The sequence below is a fragment of the Lissotriton helveticus genome, chromosome 5_1, assembly GCF_964261635.1.
Source record: "Lissotriton helveticus chromosome 5_1, aLisHel1.1, whole genome shotgun sequence".
In the NCBI taxonomy this organism is placed as follows: Eukaryota; Metazoa; Chordata; class Amphibia; order Caudata; family Salamandridae; genus Lissotriton; species Lissotriton helveticus.
This window is the reverse complement of record NC_136065.1, coordinates 300,251,920-300,270,309: the sequence shown is the minus strand read 5'-3', so window position 1 is coordinate 300,270,309 and position 18,390 is coordinate 300,251,920. Positions and strand designations below refer to the sequence as shown.

Below are 18,390 nucleotides of genomic sequence, written 5' to 3'. Positions count from 1 at the left end.
GCAAGGGTTCAACACCCCGAACTCTCCTTCTCACTACAAGCAGTGACTTACCTACTGTTCCGCCTGAACATTTAACTCCTGTCGGGGGGATGGCTTCTACAATTCCTCCCCATTTGGCATTCCACAACAACAGACACATGGGTGCTAGAAATTATCCAACATGGTTATTGCCTGGAGCTTACCACCACAGCTCCAACATTCCACCTCGTTCTCACTAACTGTCACCAGTACATTTGCACCTGCTCAAATAAGAAGCCAAGTCTCTCTTGCTAAAAAGAGCATTAGAGCCAGTACCATTACAATATCAAGGGTCAGGGGTTTACTCCCTGTATTTTCTAATTCCCAAAAAGGTCGGCTCCTTAAGACCTATTCTGGACCTCCGAGAACTGAACCACTACATATTGTCAGAACATTTCCACATGGTGACACTTCAACAAGTGCTCCCACTTCTACGAGCGGATGACTTTGTCTACTCTAGACTTAAAGGATGCACATTTCCACATTCCAATTCACCCCGCTCGTCGCAGATATCTCCGATTTGTGATAGCGGGTAAACATTACCAATTCAGAGTACTACCTTTTGGAGTCACTACTGTTCCCAGAGTATTTACCAAATGCCTGGCAGTAATCGCAGCTCATCTGAGAAGACTATACACATACAAGTCTTCCCTTACCTGGACGACTGGCTCATCAAAGCCGGCACTTACCATAACTGTCTTCAACACACTCAATCCGTAATTCACCTACTACATCAACTAGGATTTACAGTGAACGCTTTGAAGTCCCATCTGCACCCTTCAAACACACAGCTTTATCTGGGAGCCTCCTTAAAGACTCAAAAATCTCTAGCCTCTCCCAGTGTAGCCAGAATTCACAATACTCAGTCTCTTCTCACTCAATTTCAGCCCAACCACTCATTATCAGCAAAAGTCTTCATGCAACTGCTTGGAATGATGGCGTCTTGCATCATAATCGTACCCCATGCAAGACTTCACATGCATTCCATTCAAGAATGCTTAGCAAATCAGTAGAGCCAATCGCAGGGTTGATTAACCAATCTAGTGTTGGTAGACGGCGCAACCATCGCTATCTGCAGTGGTGGAAGTCGCAAAATGTATCCAATTCAATTCTTTCTTTATTCGTCCTTCCAAAGACAGGACATAAAAGATACACATAGATATATACATCATATAAAATCAATCACAGCAAATACAAACTCATTATCCGTTTAAAATCAGTATATCCAAAGGGTGGCCCTTCATCTACCCTGTTCCACACACACTGCTAACAGCAGATGCATCGCTCACTGGTTGGGGTGCTCACTTACAGGATCACACAATCCAAGGATTGTGGAGTCTAAAGCACAAACATCTCCATATAAACCACCTAGAGCTACTATCAGTGTTTCTAGTTCTCAAAGCCTTTCAAACTCGCCTCGTAGGCAAAGCTTTCCTAGTCTTCACTGACCACATGAGAGCAATGTACTATATACAAAAGCGGGGGGGGCACACACTCGTCAACTGTCACTCCTAGCACAATCCATTTGGAAATGGCCCATACACCACAAGATTTATCTCCTGGCAGGTCACTTTCCAGGAGTAAACAATCAGATTGCCGATCTTCTCAGCAGACAAATCCACAAGTGGGAATTTCAATCCTCTGGTTCTCTTCTCCTGCTTTCAGAATGGGAATTTCCTCAGATAGGCCTGTTTGTCCCAGCAGAAAATGCAAAATGCCCAGGTCCCCACACCCGCTCTCCAAAGCCAATGCCCTGCGGATAAGCTGGTCAGGGATATTTGACTACGATTTTCTGCCTGTCCCACTCATTCTACTGGTAGTTCGGAAGCTCAGGCAAACATCCCTCCACTAATTCTCATAGCTCCCACAGAGGCACATCAACCGTGGTTCACCACCCTGCTGGAGCTGTCAGTAGTAACACATTAAAAGCTGCATCTCTTCTCCAGTCTACTCATTCAGAGCCATGGAGAAATCAGGCATCCAAATCCCAAATAACTTAACCTGGGGATCTGGCTCCTGAAGTCATAGAGTTTGGTTATTTACACCTACCACTAGACTGTATGAATATCCTAAAATAAGCTAGAACGCCTACTACCAGGGCATGTTATGCAGCAAAATGGAAGTGATTTGTTATTGATAGTAACAATATCAGTTCTCTTGATGCTTCTGCACAGAACATCATCTGTTACCTGTTACATTAACAACAATGTGGACTAGCCTACACATCCATTTGGTTACATCTGGCAGCAGTAGCTGCATATTTACAAAACGGGCAACACCTCTCTCTATTCAGAGTGCCAGTGATTAAAGCCTTTATGGAAGGAATAAAAACAGTGATACCACCAAGAATCAGAATCCGAATATGTTTATTGTTTAGGTAATTAAAACCATAACAATGTACCAAGAGTCACGATGAGTAGTACCATTAAAATGTTCTTCAAATATTTTTTCCTTTTTTGTGCTTTGTTAAAAAAGAAAACAATTTCTTATCACAAACGCTTGTACTTAATCCTGTTAAAATTAAACAAGATATTTGATAAAAGTTAGCTAATACACGGTGGGTGCCACGGCGACTGAAGTCACCCTGATACGGGCGGATCTCCAAAAGATGAACGAAAGGGTCAAACAGGTTGAAGTGGTCACCAAGTCGCTGGTCGAGGATGTGTCCGAATTACAGACGGCGATGGAACGACTGCAGGCGGATAACAAGCTGCTTAAAGACAAGTTGGATGACCAGGAAGGCCGTTCCAGACGTAACAATGTCCGTATTTTAGGTGTGCCGGAATCGGAAGACACGGGGGCACTAGACCTCTATGTGGAGGACTTAGTCAAGACTCGGCTACAACCTAAGGGGCTCTCGAACTTCTTTTCGGTTGAAAGGGCCCATCGCGTTCCGGGAGGAAAGCCCAAGACGGGAGGCACGCCGCGTCCGATACTGGCCAGGTTGTTCAATTTCCGCGACCGGGACGCCATTCTGCAGGCCGCAAGGGTGGCGCCGGCCATACAAATCCAAAACTCAAAGATTGCTTTCTTTCCGGACTACACGGCGGAAGTGGCCAAAAGGAGGAGAACGTTCCTAGAAGTGAAAAAGACCCTGAGAGAGAAGGAACTGCCGTACTCCATGTTATTCCCGGCTAAACTTCGAGTGGTCGCGGACAAAAAGGTGTGGTTTTTCGATAACCCTGAAACGGCCCGGGACTGGCTGGAGGGCTGGCACACTGTTGGGAGACAACGCAAGACGCATAGGCCGGATCATGATCGTAGGGGTGGCAGCAGAGCGGACTCCCAGACGTCTGGTCGAGGAGAAAGACTGGAGCGGTCTCCGTCCCATGGATTTGAAGGAGGAGGTGGGGCCGAATGACTCCTACCCCGAACTCTGCATCACTAAAGATTACTGACTCCCGATGTGAATTGCTGTTTGAACTGCTGCACGTAGACTCTGGCATGGCCGCCCCGACAGCCTACAGGGAGGCCGCCAGCCCGGGGAGACACTCTCCCCCCTACACGCAAGTACTCTGGTTATGGGAAGGGTAAAGCACTCTGCTTGGTTGGGGTGGCGGGCAGTTCGAAGTCCGTTTGGCAGGGGGGCAGGGAGGGGGGTTTGTTCTGAACTGTTTTTGTTACTGTTAGGAATGTGTGCAAGCGGTCGGGGTCACTGCTTTAACCCTTGTGTGCGTCAGTGCATGTTGCTGGGGAAAGACAGCGATACTATGCCCCCGTAATGTTCCCTACTTCCTTGCTGTGCAAGGGCACGGCCATGAATGCAATTCAGCCTTTCAACCGATACACCCCGAACACTCTAAACACTGATGGCTGATAACAATGGCCCGGTAGTAGACGTGGAATCCACTGACTCACACTGCCCTCCCTTATGTTTAATGTCCTGGAATGTGAGAGGCTTGGGTGACAAGGTTAAACGGGGGTTGGTACTGACTGCAATTAAGCGCCAGCGACCTGCCTTGGCCCTGCTGCAAGAGACCCATTTGGTAGGGGGGGCAGTGAAAGCCCTGGACAGACGCGGCTATAAAATGTGGGTCCACTCTGAGTTTACGTCAGGATCCAGGGGGTCTGGTATACTGGTACAAAAAAACTCCCGATTCCTTCCCTTGTCGACTAAGACTGATGATCAAGGATGCTTCGCAGCCTTGCATGGGCAATGGGAGGGGAGGCTCTTCAATGTGGTGTCTGTATATATTCCACCAGCTTTGCAGTCGGTCCACCTCCCGAACCTGGGAGAATTCCTTTTGACTCTCCCCGAGGGTGAGATCATTCTAGGGGGAGATTTTAATGCTGTCATGGACGCGCAATTGGACAAACACCCCGCGCCTGCTCCACAGGGGGGGGACTCCTACTTCCGGCGCTTCGCGGCATCCATGGGTTTGACTGACATCTGGAGACACTTACACCCCAGCGCGCAACAATACACTTTCCACTCTACGGTGCATGGCAGCCTGTCGCGCATTGACTACTTCCTATCGCTGGGGGAGGGCCTCCGCTATGTTGATGCAATGGTGATTCACCCGAGGGGGATTTCCGACCACTCACCACTCACATTGTCACTCTCCTCACAGACTAGTGCACGAAAACGCATCTACCCCATTAGTGCTACATACCTCAAGGTCCCACAGGTCCGTAAGGCTCTTAAAAACACAACGAAGCAGTACTTCCTTGAAAACATACATTCGGTGCGCTCCCCGGCGGTACTCTGGGAAGCCTACAAAACGGTTCTAAGAGGGCAAGCGATTAACTCCATCACGGGGCATAGAAGGCAGCTGTCGCGGGAGCTGGACGATCTGGAGGTGGCACTGCTGGAACAAACCGAAACTCATGAGAATAACCCCTCTCCCGCCGGCCTTCACGCCCTCACCCTCCAGCAACAATTATATGCTGATCACTTGCGTCAGCTGGTGAAGGGACACTTAGCCGACACTCGTAATAGAATTTATGAGGTGGGAGAAAAAGCTGGAAAAATGCTGGCGTGGCTTGATAGGCGGGAGGGCAGCTTTAGGGGGATCCAAAGTCTGAAAGATGAGAGAGGGGTGATACATACGGATCCGCGGCAAATCACAGAGTTGCTGGCGACCCATTTTGAGCGAGTATACACCCCGGAGTGTGTGGTCACTGCTGAAAGGGCCAGGGCCCTCTTAGCTCCGATAGAGGTCCAGACGTTGTCGCAAGAGGCCTCAGATGAGCTGGAGGCAGACATTACTGTCGATGAAATCCAGATGGCAATTAAGGCTCTACATCCGGGAAAAGCAATGGGCCCAAACGGCATACCCATTGAATGGTACCAAGCAATGCCTGAGACCCTCAGTGTACATCTGTTAGGGATGTATGCGGATTGTCTGGAGGGGGGTCTCCTCCCGCCAGACTAGCGGGCAGCGACCATCGTGACCATCCCCAAGCCCGGCAAACCGCCGGATGAGTGCTCCTCCTATCGGCCTATCTCCTTACTTAACGCCGAAGCGAAGATATTGGCTAAACTCCTGGCACAAAGGCTCCTGCCCCATCTGTCGTCAATTATACATCCGGACCAGTCCGGTTTTATGCCACATAGAAACACATCACTAAATCTACGGCGGTTACACGGGATATTGGCTAGGGCGGACACTATCGACACGCCAGCAGTGATTTTGGCCCTGGACGCCAAAATGGCTTTTGATCTGGTGGAGTGGGAATACCTGTTTGAGACATTGAACCGTTTGGGATTCGGCCCTCGCTTCATTGCATGGGTCAAACTACTGTACACCGACCCGGTGGCGCAGGTGGTGGCTAACGGCCATATATCACGTACATTTCCGTTGGGGAGGGGCACACGACAGGGGTGCCCTCTATCGCCCCTGCTGTTTGCAATCTCTTTGGAACCTCTTGCGACCCTTCTGAGAACCTCACCGCTTCTCAAGGGCATAAGGTGGAGGGGGGATGGGAAGACCGTCTGTCATTATACGCAGATGATATGCAGCTTTACCTGACAGACCCTGTGGACGGGGTGCCGGCGTTGCTAAATATCTGTGATACGTATGGCAGCGTTTCTGGCTATGCGTTGAATTGGACCAAATCTGAGCTGTACGTCTTGCGGGGCCCGGCCCCGATTCTGGCCGACACGTGCCCGCTGAAGCAGGCGGGTTCTTCCTTTAAATACCTAGGGATCCACGTCACCAGAGATCCGGTTGAATTTGTAGATAAAAACTTGAAACCCCACCTGGACAGGCTGAAACGAGATGTCAAATTCTGGTCTGACCTGCCGCTGACACTCTTGGGCAGGGCAGCGCTCTACAAGATGATGGCACTGCCGCGTTTCTTGTATGTCCTCGAAAATACACCCTATCCCGTGACACCACGATTCTTCCAGAAAGTAGCTGCTCTAGTCTCGAACCTTCTATGGGGTAACCTCCCTGCGCGCGTGGCGCAATCGAAGCTGCATATGGATTGGTACGATGGAGGTATTGCACTGCCAAATCTTAAGTTGTACTACTGGGCTGCACACCTGAAGCCAATAAACCAATGGATTCACGCCCCACATACCGAACCAGCCTTCCAGCTGGATAGGGCTCAGTTGGGCATGGATACCTTGCTGGGTCCGTTGTACGACCGCCGTAAGGTACGGGCCTTAGTGGGCCCCACTAAATTAACTGTTCAATTATGGCACACGGTGACAGCGGCACTGGGTTGGAAGGGGAGGCTCACCAGGTTGACTCCGCTATGGGACTCGCGGGCACTAGGTAATATGAGGAACACTAAGGGTTTTGAGCACTGGGACACGATAGGCATTTCCACGGTGGGTGACTTATGGGAGAGGAATGCTGTGATACCCTTCGACCGCTTAAAAGAATTGTATGGTTTGGGTGACAGGGAGCTTTATAGATACATTCAAATACGTCATGCATTGCTCGCGGCCCTACCCCCGACACATCTTTGCCCGAATCCTCGCCTCTGGAGGATCGCCTTCTCACTGACTACATGCTAGAAAGGGCGACGTCACTCACGTACCGTAAATTGCTTAATAACTCCCCGGATCCAACACTCCAACTCAAAGGGAAATGGGAAGAGGACGTAGGGGACATGGATGAACATGAATGGAATGCAGCTCTTGGATCCCCCAAAGAGGTGGGCATCTCAGCGCGTATGCGCCTAGTGCAGTTCAAGGTACTACACAGGGTTTATTACACAAGGTACATGCTACACCGCATACATAGGGCGCCACATCCATATTGCCTCCGTGGGTGTGGGGAGGAGGGCACTTTTTTCCACACTATATGGGAGTGTCCCAAGATACAGGAATATTGGAAACAAATACTACGTACGATCTCCCAAACACTGAATCGGTCCCTACTGCCCGACCCGCGGAGGTGCTTACTTAACATTTGGGAACCCACTGACCTGTCTAGGTATGAACAACTCTGGGTCACGGTGGGGTTAATGATGGCAAAGCGAGACATAGCACAGCGATGGGGGGTGGCAGACCTCCCGTCCAAATCCCAATGGTGTCTACACATGGATGCGGTGATGGTGACCGAGAGGGCGGTGTACTCCGGTCGAGCCTGCCCGAGGAAATGGAACAAAGTGTGGCTGCAATGGAATGGGTACAGGGGGGACATTTGTGATCCTTTAGAAGACGACGAACAAGAGGACTCTGACGAAGAGGGAGAGGAGGGGTGACCCGGGTTGAAGTGGATGGGCAGGAGAGCGATCGGGGCTATTGCATGCGTCCCCTCTTTCGACATGCTGAATGGGGAGGAGGGTGGATGGGAATGGGGGGTGGACTGGGGCACTAGCACACTGGAGCAAGGGGAGGGAATAAGCCTCTCCCGAGAGGAAATGCGTTGACCTATGTCTGATCGTACTATCATTCCTACTGTTTTAGGTTTAGAGTTTGTTGTTTTTCAAAAAAGACAAAATACCATCAAAACCACTTCTAACGTTGATAATGCTGTCTCGAATGCACTTTTACTGTGTAATATGCTCTACTGGACACTTGAAAACACTGTTGCTTTCTTTATTACATTGCAAACTTAAATCATGTCTAACTTACACGATATAGCGGCCGGCCCGTGGGGTTGTAGGCGATCCGCTGTGTAGTATGCTAAGTGCAATAAAGGTTTTGAAAAAAAAAAAAAAAAGTTAGCTAATACATAACTCATAGTCTCTAGAGTTACATTGTGCTGCCATTTTGCCAGGCCACTAGCCTTGTTTCAATTCCACAAAGAGTCCCACCTGCACCAGTGTGGAACGTAAACATAGTCCTTACAAGGCTAATGGGTCCACCATGTAAACCAATGCATAGGTGCCGATTACAATTCCTCTCATGGAAAGGTGTGGGGCAAGCAGCCAGGGGTGGTGTTATTCCGCTTGTCAAGTCAGGATATTGCCAGATTTAACTCTTGTCTGCAGGAGCTATTTTTAAGCCGCCATCTCCCCAGTGGTTGGCCACACCCGTTATTACTTAACTAAACTTTAGTTCCTATGGGCTTTTATTGCAAGTTCCTGCCTACATTATTTTTTGAGGAAGGGTTTTGCAGTATCAGTGGTTTGTCATTGTGGTCTTGGATTTACTTCATGTATGAGATAGAGTATATTTGCTACTGTTTTGGGGCCTTTTTAGGTCTCATCTACCGAATGCAGCGCATGCGCTGCTTCGGTTGGCGAGACTCTATTGTTGTGTGTTTGGTGAGCGAAGGGAGACAAACCATGTGCGCGCACGGACAGGCGATGTGAGAGTGCATGGCGTCTCTGCCTCACATGCTCCCACCGCGCGCTCACACTAGAAGGCAGAAACGCGCTTGTTGCATCTGTTCTCACTCAGCAGCTTGTTTATTTTTGCATCGCGCTCTCACTTAAAGTGAAAGTACGATGCAAATCTAAACAAGCGGCTTCCTTCCCGTGTATTTTGATGCCGGAGTCTATTTTTACATCGCACTTTCACTTAAAATGAAAGTGAAAGCACGATGCAAATGTAAGCAAGCGTCTGCCTTCCCGTGTATTTTGATGCCCGAGTCTTTTTGTGCGCCTCGGAGTTAGCACCTACAAACAAGGCAGAAGCGAGATTTGTACAAGGTTCCTGGGGTCCCCCTGACCACCCCCATCACCACCCACTCGACGTACGCTCTAGCAAAAAGCAGCGTCCACTCTTCATTGCACACATCTTCCTCTCGTGGGCTGGACACGTTCTTTCTTTTGTTTGTCCAACCTTCCGCATTTGGCTGAATCCACAACAAAGAGAGCGCTTTCTAGACAATGATCCCCGCGAGGCCGTCCTGCTATGGTCAGGCTATGTGCCAGAGGTACCACGTCCTTGCCTTGCTAGGTGCCAGAGGCTGCCCTGCTCAGGTCAGGCTTGCTAGGTGTTAGCGGTACCTTGCCCTGAGTAGGCTGTACCCCAGATGTTGTCATACCCTTGCCAGGGTGGGTACCAGAGGCTGCCATGTTCAGCTCAGTCCGTGTATTAGCGGTACCTTGCCCGAAGTAGGCTGAGTGCCAGAAGTTGTCATGCCCTGGCCAGGGAGGGTGACCGAAACAGTCCGTTTCCACCATTAGCAGTGGCCCATGCATGTCGCGTGCCATGTTGGTGTCAGTGCAGTCTGCCCGGGGGCTGCTGTCCTTAGATTACTTTGCGTGACCGAGATGCTGTGCTCTTGTCTGGCTGGGTGCCAGTGTTTGCAGTGCCCATGCCTGACTGGGTGCTAAAGACTGCAGTGCCCGGGGTTTGCTCGGTGCCAGATGGAGCCGCGCACTGAGCACCTGCAGTGCACAGTGCACATTGGATGCCCTGCCAAAGATGGCTGTTAAAAAGGCGGACAGGGTACCTGAGGCTGCTGTGACCACATCAGGAAATGCTCCGGGCAGGCATAGTTGTAGAGTCTGTGCTCCCAGCTGGGCGCTTCCCTACACTTCGTTACACAATACAGGCATTTGGCACAGGCTTCCGTGCCCAGTAAGGACTGGTGGCAGAGCATGCCTGCCCACCAGGTTCGCAGGTCTTAATCTCTGGGTGCCGTGCCAGCCACGCCTTTGCCTCCCTGTCGGTGCCCGTAACAGGCAGCGTGCCATGGCACCCGTGCCCAGAGCGTAGAGGGTATGGAACGGGGTGGGGGGGAGGTGAGGGGAGGTAACACCGTGCTGAAGTCCGCTGGCGCATCTGTCACGCTGTGCTCACAGCCATGCCTCTCTCTCCTTCACCGGCCCACCTCCGCAGTCCCTGCAGCTGCTGCCACGTGTGTCGTGTCTCATGCAGCCACTAGCTCAGCATGTGCCCTTTCCACAAAACTGAGAATTTAGAATACTGACTTTCCCATTTAAATAACACCCTTCGCAGCCTCTGGAAACACCATTACCAATCTGCCGAGCACAGAGTTGTGGCGCGTTCCCCTCATGCTGCACTCTCAGCAGTAATTAACTTTTCAGACTGTCTGGAATAAAAGTTGCATGGGGTCATGTACCTCTAACTTCACACATGACTGCAATTAATCCAGCGCTGCTCAATTACCCACTTCTGGAAGCTGAAGTGCATCGACCTGCCTTCTCTGTATGAACATTGACAGCAGCCTCCCTCATACCACCCACCCCCTTTCTTGTGCTCCCCTCACCCACCTGGCAGAAGCTGTGTGCTGCTTGGACCCAGGGCAGAAGCCACCTAATCCCTGTCAGCCGGGGCTAGATACATTGATTAGCCCCGAATGGCACCCTTGTTTTAAAAAACCAAAGAACACCACTAAAGAGAATTAATAGCAATCCCGTCCTGGCAGGTCCCAGCACCCAGCTCTGTCCTTCCCCCGGCTCTTTAGGGTTTTATTAAAGGCAGGTCTGACGTCGGGGGGAGGGTCAAGCCCTGCATTTTTTTCTCCAAGGAAACTTTTTTCCTGCCTTGAACTTGCTTTTTTCTTCCCACCTTCACTATTCTCTGTAATAATGCATCTAAGGATTCTTAAGGGGAAAGTAACCAAGCACACATTCTGCGGTGCACCGGGCCATCACTCTAGCGTGGCTTGTAGCGCTGCAGGACAACACTTTTCACTTCTCACAGCTCTGCTGCTGACATGGAACATGTGTACTCTGCTGCAGGAATACCTCTAAGATCAGATAGCGAAGCACTCCGCTGACATACGCCAAGTCTTAACATCAAGTCCAGATAAGATATTTTCAAGTTATAATACTTTCCTTATTTTGACATTTGTTTCATACATTTTTAATTTGAACTTTTTAGCGATATGTCGTGAAACATTGGGCCCGCCATTTCCGTCTTTACATGCGAGAAAACTGATTGCACATTTATTGCACAGTTTTAGCAGAAAAGGAAAGCGAGGCGCTGGGATTCTGTAAGAGAGTTTGGTGAGGTGGGTGTAGCCACGATTATCCTGTGTTTAAACAGAACTAAAAACTGACACAAACACTAACCTGAAGTCTCTTATTAGAGCCTACAACCCATAATGGATGGACTTATAAATGATAAAATATTTACAAATGTGATCTCCTTAGGCAAATGGCCGATATTCTAACCAGACTCAATTTTTTACGATGGGCTTGAAGGCTCCGGCGCAGGGAGGGGATTACTCCAAGGTGATGCGATGTTTACTACAGGCCGCGTCCAGAAGAGCGCAAATATTAGCTCAGAGCGGTTGCTGTCACCGGCTGGAGGGAGGAGACGCTCTCTTTCTTCAGAAGGGGAGGCTATTTTTAAATCCCAGCGCGTGTCAGCGTCATGGCATCTTTTTACTAATTCGACCCGCCATCAGGCTGCAAAAGACATGGAATGTGCTCGCACTACTTGGTTTTATGTTATGACCAGCTGACATTTTGGGGACGTTTCACAACCGCAAATCACTTCAAGCAGACGTTTGTTTTTTAGCAAATGCTGTAAGGTGTGGATCCCTGGTATTTAGATTCAGGTGATAGTCTACTGAAATCCTTTAGGACAGTTAAAATACAGTGGAACCGAGCCAGGGTGGTGTTCTGCCCCATGGGAGAAGATCTTCGCATGGGTATTTATATAGCGCCTACTACCACTGATGAGGCGCTGAGGTGTTTAGTGCAGATATTTTCAGGGTTATATCTCGGAGGAAAATAGTGGACTGGACAAAAATATTCAAAGCGATCTGAGAAATCTAAGAATAACATCTTATTTGAATGCATTGAATGTGCTAATAATATGAGAATATACATTTTATTTTAAAATTTAGTTTAGAACCGCTGTGAAACTATAGAATTGTTGCAAAATGTTTAAGATGTGATTATCAGATATTCCTTTTTATGACGGGCACATGCTGATGAGCTTTGCTGGGGACAACAGGAGGTAAATGACATTGTCATTTACAATGGCATTACTTGATTAATGCTTCACAAAGAGACAAACAAAAAACAATAACATTTTCAATGTCAATAGCTCAAAACAATGTCATTGCGAGACCCATTGCATTGTAAATGCTTGTTTGGCTCTAGTAAAGGATTTTGGACATACCGGTAGACTTACTCTTTGAGGGTTGGGTGCATGTCCCACTCTAAACCCCCTCCTTACTCCAAAACCGCTTTCCTTCCCTTCAGTAGTAACTAATCCCCATTGTGCAGCCACTTCACCGTCCCTCCCGCATTTACTTTTACAACATATGCCTTCTTGTGCTGAGATCTCAGAAACCGGTCCCCGGAAGCTTGTTTCCTTCCCAGTGTAAGAATTGGCTTGGTAGTTTGGTTTGCCCTGTTCCCATCATGCACTGGGACAGGAACAGACTAATTTGCATATAGCCAGGTTCTGAACTGGGATGGTGCAGTGAGCTAACAAACGGTGTTGGATCTAGCCCTGATCTCTTGACTGGGTGAGAGTATTCTGCTTAATTCAGAAACTCTGTCCATCACCACCCCTTGTTGTTAAATATTTTGTCCACCCTAAGCGTGGAAGGGTATACTCAGATGTGAGTCCCTTGCTCATTGCACCATCAGGATTCAAACAAGGCGGGCCGACGACGGCTGAAATGCCAGAAACCGGTCCCCGGAAGCTTGTTTCCTTCCCAGTGTAAGAATTGGCTTGGTAGTTTGGTTTGCCCTGTTCCCATCATGCACTGGGACAGGAACAGACTAATTTGCATATAGCCAGGTTCTGAACTGGGATGGTGCAGTGAGCTAAAAAACGGTGTTGGATCTAGCCCTGATCTCTTGACTGGGTGAGAGTATTCTGCTTAATACAAAAACTCTGTCCATCACCACCCCTTGTTGTTAAATATAGAGATCTCTGTAGGGACAGTGATCTCCATACATAAAGGATAGGAGAGACCGAGGCGTAGACCGACTCTTGTAGATGAGTGAATAGCATTTTGTCGTACTTTAGTAGTATTTTTGTAGCACTACTAAGCATACTGCAAAATGCTTTTTGTTAGGTGGCCCTTATGTGGTGGACTACACACATGTTGATTTGTAAAAGGTCAGTCACAATACTAAAACAATTTCAGTGTCAGTACTGGGAAAACTAAGGTCCTCGTCTTTGACTAAAGTCTTGGGAAATGGGCACGTTGAGAAGTACCTTTGTGACTGGCCTAGTGAGGTCAGCTCTCCTCAGTACCAGTGCTTAATTTGAGCCGGTGGTGTCCAGTTCTCCGCACTGGCACTTAAGACAGTCTGCCACTTGTTGGCATTTTTTGTCTAGTTTGGATATGAGCACAACATTTGTTTAATAATTTAGTGTACACTAAAATGACTAAGACCCGCCAAGCAAGCCATTATAATAGCTTTGGGGGCCGAGAACAGTCTTGATTTGTCACACTTGTTAGGTGTGATGGTTAGTAGTTGTGTTGGTACTGTTATTGGCAGTGCTGGCAGGCACAATTGGTAGTCCAAGCAGCAGTGGCCCCCTGACGGGGCCCCACCCAGCACTTATTTCTTTACAAATTAAGCACAACTCTGTGCCATTTAGCCAGTCTCGACAATAAGTATTCACTCTTGATCTTTGTGCATTGCAGTTTGTATTTAAAGCTGCAAAGTCCAACTGCCATGCCTATATGAGAAGTAATTAGATGGTAATTTTTGCTTTCATTAACATAAAGAACAAATGACTTTCCTATACATTTTTCATGGTTTCGTCATAAGGCACAATGTGATACGTTATGAAATGTTTTTGCTGGCCCAAACTCTACCATAGGGACCCATTTGAATTTAGAATGTGGTTTGAATAGGCAAGATCTAGATATATGCTGTTAGATAAGAAAAGCTCTAAAAGTTATATTGAAGCAGTATCTTTGGGATTAGTTTGGTAGTGACAGTCCCTTGTCCATGCTTTTTAAATTGTGTGCTAAAAGATTTGGAGTTGACTGGGGGTTTGGGCTCCATCTGGGGTTTATTGGTAACAATTTATTGGCCGGTCACTCAGCCGTAAAATTTGTTGCTTACACTTCCTCCAATTGTCCCTGGCTGAACAGCTTTGGAAAAGGTTTTGGGAATAGTTGATGGCAATGCATGTTGTCAGTCATCAAAGGAAACTCTACTGCACATATTCTATGTTTGCAAAAACCTTGAACAATAACTGAGGTATCGGTTGCACTACACATTTTTCACAGCCTGATATTCACATCTGCCATAAAGCCTGAATAGTAACAAGCCTTTGTGCATGAATAGTGACAAGCCTTGGGTTTTTATTGATGGTGTTTAGATATTTTGGAGCCACTTGTAAAAGGCTAGCTGAGTCCAAAGGAGTAGTAATTGTGTTTTTTTAATTTTTTATTGAATGACATTTTAAACCGTATAATTGTTGCCATTGATATTTATATTTTATATGATTTGTTAGGCTGATTATAATTGTAATTTGTTCCTATTACTGTCCGTCTTTAAGCATTATATTTTGGAATGTTTTTTAATAAGTTGCCAATTTGGCAAAATGTAGATTTCTGACAGAATGAAGACTAAGAAGGAAGGCAAGCATACCCCATAAATAACATGGTTCCAGCATTGTAGTGTGATGGTGGGATTGCATTTAACTAAATATCTGCGCCTGCTTCTTTTTTCTGCAGGTTACCTCATTACCATTGTGGTTACCCAAATCACTGAGTGCAGGATCCGGCCGGGAGCTTCAGAGATTGTCATATCTAGGCTCTTTCTTCAGTCTCTCAGTTTTTGCAGAGGATGACGTAAGTGCTGATGCTGCTGTGCACCTTACTCTTTCAGGGGAAGATGTAAAACCGGTTTTGACTAACCCCAACTGTTTTTTTTTATTGCAATTCTAGACTAAAGTGGTTGAAAAATATTTTTCTGGTCCAGCCATTACCCTAGACAACACACGCGTTGTGAGCCAGTCTTTACAGCACCACCTTGAATCTGCACGGGTATGTGGTCTATTGAATAAGTGCTCTGGTTTATTCTGCCTGGTTTCCTGGACAGAGTTGCTTATTTAATCATTAGTAATTATGGCATGCTTTTTGTGAAATCGTTTTCTTCTCTCTAATTCGGCAGAGCATTAGTACTTTGTTTTAAGTGATAGCTGCCCTCTCTACAAGCTTTTTGTACATTATTAATTGCAGCAAGAGCTTTTCAAGATCCTGCACTGTATCCTGCTCAATAGTGAGACAAGGGAAGCTGCCCTCAGCTACATGGCGGCTGTGGTCAATAGCAATCTTAAGAAGTCACAAATGCAGGTAAGGATTACAAATAGTCTTCTGAAAGAGTTTTTATATTCACCTAAAGAAAATGTACAGGTTCTTATTAGAAAATCACATAACTTGACCGTTCTACAATTTGTTTTTTAAATGTTCTCAAGCATTGAAAGAAGAATAGGCTTTTGAAATTGCCCTTTCAACTGTTTAAGGGTCCATTGCTCCATGCAGGTCTTTTCATCCTGGAGGGAGGCCTGCACCTCTTTTTGGAGGCAGGTGTAGCTGCCTGAGAACAACACTCTAACCCTCACCTTGTTAAGCCTCTTCAGTATGTGCACAATGTTATGTTCTGTGACATTCTAGCTCATGTGTTGCTTCTTTCAGACAGGATGGAAGCTGTTCTCCTTTCGCAGACTTTAAATAGGCTAAGAACTTGTATTGTACAGTAATATAAGTAGAAGAATTTCAGTAAATGTATGTAGAGATCAAAATTCAAGCAGCGCTTTGGTTTAGATGACTTCACACATCAAAATGTCTTTTGTTGCGCTTTAGATTTTTGCTTGGATAACTCTAGGGATGCTCCGAGCTCAGGGTCAGTACATTATGAGATTTAATTGGTAGGTTAGCATCATTAAATTACTTTAGACATTTCCAACAAATTTTCAGTTCTGCAATTTGTCTTTGAGCCATTTGTTTATTTTATCATATGGGGAAAAAATGATTTGTCGTCAATAGAATGTGACCTCTCGATCTTGGTTGCTTAAAATGTGTTTTCTGGTTCACTTAATTCTTCTATTCTTAGTACTCAATATTTTATGTGCCATTTTACAATCTATTTTATAAATTAGTTCAGCTGATTTGGGGGATTGGAGGCCTGATTACATAAAAGTAATTATTGAGACACCAGCGCTTGCAGTCTCATTATTTGTTTCTTCCTGTGCTGTAGACTGATGATCGTTTAGTGTCCACGGATGGCTTCATGCTCAACTTCTTGTGGGTGTTGCAGCAGTTGAGCACCAAGATCAAGCTAGAGACTGTTGATCCCATGTACGTTTTTCACCCCCGGTGCCGCATCACTGTCCCCAGCGATGAAACCCGTGTGAAGGCGAGCATGGAGGATGTGGCTAGTTGGGTGGCTAATCTAGGTGAGTTCATTCTAGAACACTCGTGAAACTTAGGTGTTGTGATCTATGCGAGTTCCCTTGTCTGTAGAAAAAGTCTTTGTGTGTGTGTGTGTGTGGGTGGGTGCGTGCGTGCGTGCGTTCAGGTGCACAAGATGTCGACCTGACTTCTATATTCTCTGGCAATTGCTCCTTGATTTTAGCATTTTTTTTGTCTGTCAATAATTAAAAACTACAAATGTATTAAACTTTAAATTACAATAACTAGAATACTAAAATAAACTTCTGAACCCAGTCATACAACTGAATTCAATGCCCCACATAGCTAACCTTGCTAACTCCATCCTAAGTTGCAAGTTACAATACAAGCTAAAAGGCTTAGTGGTCCAGGGAGTCACTATCATATGAATATTCATCAGCTATGTGATCCTTGCTTTAATTAGGTAACTAGATATTTGGACTAAAGTTAACAGAATGATTTGGGCTTATAAAGCATTGGACTATGCATACATTTGCAAACTCTCCTCTATAGTCAGTGCTATAAAGCCATTTTGTTACCACACATACAACCACCTTGACATAGGTTCCTGCCAGCAGGTGATCTTGGTGTAGTGTGTGGAAGGAGAAAGCAATTTCTCTCTTGGAGGACATCTATTTATAATCTTAAGCACCGAGTATTCTTTTTCACAGGCTGGATCCTGAGGCACTTCTTCCAGGAAAATATAAGTTCGAGGCATATGAGTTGCAGATTGTACACTTTGCATTAGATCGCCACCTGGTGTTGGGCACGGATGATTGCAGGTTGTTGTCTTCTTGGAAGAAGTCTTTGTAGTCACAAGATAGGTGACTCCTCCCTTGGACAATACTGCGCATGGGCATCGGCTCCATCCTTAGATTGGTTTTTTTCCGCCACTGGGTTCGGATGAAAGTTTCTCCGCTCCGGCTAGAAAAAGACTTTTCAGCAACTTCGAAGCGCAGAACTTCCTCAAATTTCTAAAAACTACCTTCGACATCAACTATAATATTTTTCGACGCCATCAGTTCCATTCCGGTCATCGACGCGGGCCAGTGGGACTATCGACGCCGTGCGGCCTACACCACATGGAAAGAACTCCGTTCAAAAGATGCCGAGCAAAGTTTCCACATAACGATCACCACGAGGTCTGCAACCTCTGTCTATCGCCGGAACATGACGAGTCGACCTGCACAGCTTGTGCATCCTTCCGATCGAAGAAAACCATCCGGGATCGGAGGGCCCGTCGACACGAAATGAGGAGATTAGCTTCTGCACCTGAAGATATCTTCGACAAAGAGGTTGCGCTCGTTCCCGAAGAAGACTCACCTGATCTCCAGATCGTATCTGAGGCAGACGACTCAGATGACTCCATTCCATCGGGTCAGCGTGTGAGTACTACTGCCCCTGCACCACATACACTGCCCAAACAGAAGGCAAAGGTCAGCACTCCGCCCAAAGGGCCCAGTCGAAAGCCACGCCTTCGAGCCCGGCTCCGAAGAAACTAACTAAGCCTTCTAGTGCCTCGACACTGAGCAAGCCTCTTCCATCAGCACCGAAAAATAAAAATGCCTCGGCACCGAAGCCAAAAGACCCTTCGGCACCGAAGCCAAAAGACCCTTCTGCACCGAAGCCAAAAGACCCTTCTGCACCGAAGCCAAAAGACCCTTCTGCA

The 18,390-nt window shown here is 47.1% G+C and overlaps 1 protein-coding gene across 4 annotated transcripts in view; it reads left to right on the top strand.

Annotated features, from left to right (window-relative positions):
• Positions 1-18,390, top strand: part of UBE4B (ubiquitination factor E4B) — a 1,139,522-nt gene that overhangs the window by 414,276 nt on the left and 706,856 nt on the right. For all 4 annotated transcript variants that reach the window (XM_078642268.1, XM_078642270.1, XM_078642267.1 and 1 more), the window contains 4 exons: positions 15,003-15,119; positions 15,216-15,314; positions 15,510-15,623; positions 16,528-16,726. In XM_078642268.1, the coding sequence (XP_078498394.1) occupies positions 15,003-15,119; positions 15,216-15,314; positions 15,510-15,623; positions 16,528-16,726 (529 nt within the window). The remainder of the gene's footprint in view (positions 1-15,002; positions 15,120-15,215; positions 15,315-15,509; positions 15,624-16,527; positions 16,727-18,390) is intronic.